The sequence below is a fragment of the Chrysochloris asiatica genome, unplaced genomic scaffold (genome assembly GCF_000296735.1).
Source record: "Chrysochloris asiatica unplaced genomic scaffold, ChrAsi1.0 scaffold00364, whole genome shotgun sequence".
NCBI classification, from domain to species: domain Eukaryota; kingdom Metazoa; phylum Chordata; class Mammalia; order Afrosoricida; family Chrysochloridae; genus Chrysochloris; species Chrysochloris asiatica.
Genome location: NW_006408882.1, coordinates 1,714,526 through 1,719,829, shown reverse-complemented (window position 1 = coordinate 1,719,829; position 5,304 = coordinate 1,714,526). Strand labels below are relative to the sequence as shown.

Here is a 5,304-nt window from a genome sequence, read left to right as displayed (position 1 = left end):
GAATTGCTGAATGTGAAACTGATGATGTGCCCTGTAAACTTTCACTCAATCCACAATAAAAACCTTAAATTAAAAAAAAAAAGCTCATGGAAATTTGTAGTGAAAAGAATGGAATTTTTCCATGAACTTTTCGAAGGCCCCTCGCACTTTCTTACAATCACCATCCAATTTGATAAACACCCAGGCAATGCCTGACCACATAACTACACCTTACCTTTCTGGAATTATGCTCACACTTCCCATGTTTGCCTGTTTTAAGTGGAATCAAGTAAAATTGCCTTCAAGTTAATTCAGACTTACAAGGTCAGCAGATCAACTCCACAGGAGAAAGATGAGGCTTTCTGCTCCCATAAAGACTTACAGCCTCGGTGTGGCTCTGTATTATGAGCACTGGATTGCTAACTGTAAGGCTGGCAATTCAAACCCATCAGCTGCTCCTCAGAAATCCTATCCAGGCTCACTGTAAGTCCGACCTGACTTGACCGCATTAACAGCAATGTGAACTGAAACCAGCTTGAGAGCAACCCAGTGGCAGCAACAACTAACGACACGGTGAAATGAGGCTGTCTGCTCCCATAAAGATTTACAGTCTTGGGAACACTATCTATCTAGGGTCACTCTGCGTCCGACTCCACTCAATGACAGTGGCTAGACTATAAGGTCTAGGAGCACTGGTGTCACAGTGGTTAAAACACCCAGCTGCCTGGGAGGAAAATGTGGCAGTCTGCTTTGGTAAAGATTTATAGCTTCAGAAAACTTCGGAGGCAGTTCTAATCTATCCTACAGTTCCGGAATGGACTCCAGGGCAATGGTTTTGGGGGATAGGATCCGACTCCACTGCATTTAACAACAATAGTGGCTCTGGTAGCGTAGTGGTTACGAATCGTGCTGCTTACCTCAAGGTCGGCAGTTCAAAACCACCAACTGTTACACGGGAGAAAGATGAGGCTTTCTGCTCCGGTAAAGATTTGCAGCCCAGGAAACCCTGTGCAGAGTCACTATGAGTCAGAATTGATTCCACCGTACTTAACAACATAGGATCACTATGAGCCCAATCAAGTTGATGGCAATGGTGTGTGTGTGTGTTTAAATGCATCCTGCACTGTGTCAGGTGCTCTATATAAACAATGGAATCTAGTCAGTGAGACACACAGGACTGGCTGCCTAGTTTGCTGCCCAATGCAAAACAAATAAACTGATCTCTTGTTCTAAATATATTAAGAATTCAAGAGGTAGACACCAAAGCATTACTGAGCATTAGATTGCATGCTTATGAAGACAAACATTAAACACAGAAACCTATAAACCGGTATTTTCTTTTGTTTTTTTTTTTTTTAACAAAAGCTGTGTGTTGTATTGCATTATTAGTTACGAAAGAAAATAACAAAAAACAAAAATGGGCTGCTTTGAAAGTACTAGGAAAAAAATATTTATGTTGGTCAACCAGAACAGGCTTCTTATGAAAGGGGCTCGGCAGAAGATAGAACATCCGGGGGAAACTGAACAGCACACACGAAGGCAGGTAAAGAGGAGAGACGCAAAATAGAAAAGCTAGGTCCCAACTTCGTTGCTCCAGCATTTAAGAAAGAGACTGAAGGGGAGAAAAGCTGAGGGTGTTGTGCGCGAAGATTTCTCTCGCGTTTTCTCCTTAGAGTCGTCGGTAAACTCTATAGATCCATATCGGGTAGGCCATCGTTTGTAACCAAGCCCTTTGGAGTTGTGAAGTGCTGTCGAGTCGGTTCCGACCCATAGCGACCATGTATAGGATTTCCGAGGAGTGGCTGGTGAGCTTGAACCGCCGACCGTGCAGTTCAGACCGGCGCTGCAGTCCAGCACGTTAACCTGCAGCGCCCCACCAAGACTGCTGGGAGAGGCGGGCGGAATAGCAGCTCTGCAATGGCCTCAGGAGCCAGAGGAACAGGCGGGACCGCGCGATTCTGGGTGTGCAAGCCGGCACAGACTAATAAGGACGACCCAACGGTCTGAGTGACAGGAAGGGGAGCGTGTCGCCACCTCACAGAGCCCTGAGCGGGCGGCTTCAGCCCGGGACAACCTCGCGCAGCAAATTCGGAGGCTGCCCCATGCCGCCGGAGCCCGGGAGGCCTGGCCGCGCGCCCTCCTTCCCGCCAGGTCCGAGGGGAGAGCGCAGCACGCACCCGCGCAGTCTCTCTGCAGGAAATGCGGCGCCCGAGCGCTGGAGCGACCAGGCCAAGGCGCCTCCTCCAAACGCTCGCGGCCCCCTACCGCCCCTCACCTTGTCCCATCGCAGCCACCGGGCCGTCTCCTGGTCCAGCCGGCTGTCCCCGCCAAGGCCGCTGCCTCCTGGAGCCGCTGCCGCCGCCGCCGCCATCCCAGCACAGGGAGAGTCGAGAGAAAGAGGAGGTGCGAGCGCCCTTCCGGCCAGGCTGGGCGCGGAGGAGGCGGGGCGGGGAGAGCAGCCCTAAACCGGCAGCCGGTCCCGCAGGAAAAGATAGCCCCGCCCAGCAGGGCTCCCGGCTAAGAGTGTGCCTCCGGGGGTGGGGTGCGGGGGATGGGGGTGGCACCTGGTACATGAAAAAGTCAACTGCTCGTTATTACGTTCCTTCTGCGCCCATGGCCCCTACCAGGTGCGTAGAGTAACGTCAGATCATTCTAACAATTATGTAGCAATTTAGAGGATAAGAATAGCTCAGAAAATTTTGAAAAAGAACCACGTGGAGGATTAAGATCTGTGGAACCCATGTGTATGAAAAGGTTATTTCAAAGGGGAAAGGACTCCCTCCCCCACCGCCCTTCTTTTAATTGAGAATTGATGAATGAACACATCATCAGTTTGACATTTAACAATTCATCCACATCTTGTTTCATCTCATTGACTGCAGTGTACTCCACGTGACATCACTGATCCTACTTCCTCCCTGCCTTCCCTGTTTCCATTTCTCCTTTCCTCACCCTTCTGAACTTTATACTTGGGTAAATACAGTCCTTTGGATCGCAAATGGTTGATTATTCTAAGGTGTACATATTTGTCTAGTGTTAGCGTTACTATTATAGACCTTAAAAGATATGAATGGCATTGGGTCAGTTGGATACAGTATTCATTTGTTGTTGTTGTTAAGTGCTGTTGAGTTGGTTCCGACCCATAGTGATCCTGTATAGGATTACCGAGGACCAGTTTGTGAGCTTGAACTGCCGGCCTTGCAGTTCAAACGGCTTTGCAGTTTGGCGCATTAACCCACAGTGCCACACCACAGTATTCATGGGGGGGGGGGGGGGGAAGGGAGGAGGAAAGAAACTTGATCCTGTGCTTCACACCACACACAAATATGAATTCCAGTTTAATTGTAAATCACTAGCACATGAGTCCACCATTCGTCCTACTTTGGTAGCTTGCATTTTGCAGTGATGCTGCAAGCTATGCCACCAGTATTTTAAGTACCAGTAGGTTACACTCATGGTGGTCTGGTTTCAGTTGAACTAGGAAGAAGAAGCGGACTACTTTGAACGTTTAGCCACTGAAAATCTTATGAATAGCAGTGGAACACTGTCAGATAGCACCAGAATATTCAGTATTGAAACATTCTGAATAGCACCAGAATAGTGGCAGATACACTGCTGGAAGATGAGCCCCTGGGGTTGAAAGACACTCAAAATGCTACTGGGGAAGAGCTGCCTCCTCAAAGTAGAGTTTAAGTGATGACTTGAATAGACTAAAGCTTTCTGGACCTTCGTTTGCTGATGGGGCACAACTCAAAGAGAAACAGCTGTAAACATCCATTAATAATTGGAACATGGAATGTATAAAGTATGAATCTAGGGAAAATGGAAGTGGTCAAAATGAAGTGGAATGCATGAAGATCCATATCCTAGGCATTAGTGAGCTGAAATAGACTGATATTAGCCATTTAGAGTCTGACAATCATATAGCTTATTATGCCGGGAATGACACATTGAAGAGGAATGGTGTCTCATTCATCATCAAGAACATTTCAAGATCTATCTTAAAGTATAATGCTGTCTGTGATAGGGTAATAGCCATATACCTACAACTAAGACCAGTTAATACCACTGTTTTTCAAATTTATTCACCAATGACTAAAGGCAGTAATGATGAAATTGAAGAATTCTACCAATCAAGATGTATTCATAACTATTGGTGATTGGAATGCAAAGGTTGGAAACAATAAGGATCAATAGTTGGAAAATAGGAGCTCTAGTAGCATAGTGGTTACAAGTCGGACTGCTAACCTCAAGGCCAGCCACGGGAGAAAAATGAGGCTTTTTACTCCTGTGAAGATAATATAGCCTCAGAAACCTTATTCCAGGTCACTGTGAGTCGGTACTATTTCCATGGCACACCACCATCACCAGTTAGAAAATATGGTCTTGGTGATAGAAACGATGCTGGAGGTGACAAGATAGAATTTTGTGGGAGTCCGGCTGGCAACATGGCACCGTCTGCATTTCTGTACCCCTTCTCTCGGCTGCTGACCCAGGTCCAGCTACCCAGCGGCCTTTCAGCAAGGTCAAAGTTCTGTATTTAGTAGCCGCCAAACAGCAAACCTGATTGGCTGAAAGTTGGACTGACCTTGGGCAGCACAGTCTTCCTGTGGACCTATCTCATTAAACAACATAATGAAGATGTTTTATAATATAAAAGAAGAAATAGATTGGAATAAACTATTGAAATATTATTATAGTACACTCCATACAATGATTACAGCAGTTCTTATGGATTCACCAATTTTTTTTATAGTAAATGAAAGCAGAGTAAGTTGTAAGTGGATATATATTGTCAACATTTGTGTTGCATCATTAAGTGGAAAAAAAAGACTTCTGTATTCTTTAGGTATTACATATTGTGATAACTTGTAGAAAATTAGGTATCGTATTAGGAGTATTTCCATATGAAAGATATGTAGTGCTAAATGTGCAAGTTGAAAAATTTTAATCAATAAAATGCAATATGAATTCCCAAAACAAAGATAGAATTTTTGTGAGACCAGTGACTGCTTCATTGCAAATAACTTACTTTTTTTTTTAACTTTTCATTGTGAATTGAGTGAAGGTTTACAGAACAGATCAGCAGTTTTACATACAATAAATCATATACTTTGCTTCATTACAATGATTGCAATCCCCTCCACGTACCTCCATTCACCTTACTGCATTCTTCCTGTGTCTCCTGCTTCTTTTAGCTTTCCTCAGCTAAGCTCCCTCTTGTTGCATATTGTCTGCCCGGTCACTTGTGTTAATATGTGTCTACCCTCTAGCCCATAATTTTCCCATACCCCACCCCCAACCATCATAGATTGTTTCTTTTTA

At 45.2% G+C, this 5,304-nt stretch overlaps 1 protein-coding gene and 1 pseudogene across 1 annotated transcript in view; one reads left to right on the top strand and one right to left on the bottom strand.

The window, feature by feature from the left end:
* The window catches only part of PGM2 (phosphoglucomutase 2), a 60,253-nt gene extending 57,903 nt beyond the window's left edge, over nt 1-2,350 (bottom strand). Inside the window, exon 1 of the mRNA XM_006876208.1 lies at nt 2,255-2,350. Within this exon, the coding sequence (XP_006876270.1) occupies nt 2,255-2,350 (96 nt within the window). The remainder of the gene's footprint in view (nt 1-2,254) is intronic.
* A 2,077-nt stretch (nt 2,351-4,427) lies between these two features.
* Nucleotides 4,428-4,658, top strand: LOC102823818 (annotated as a pseudogene).
* Nucleotides 4,659-5,304: the final 646 nt, after the last annotated feature.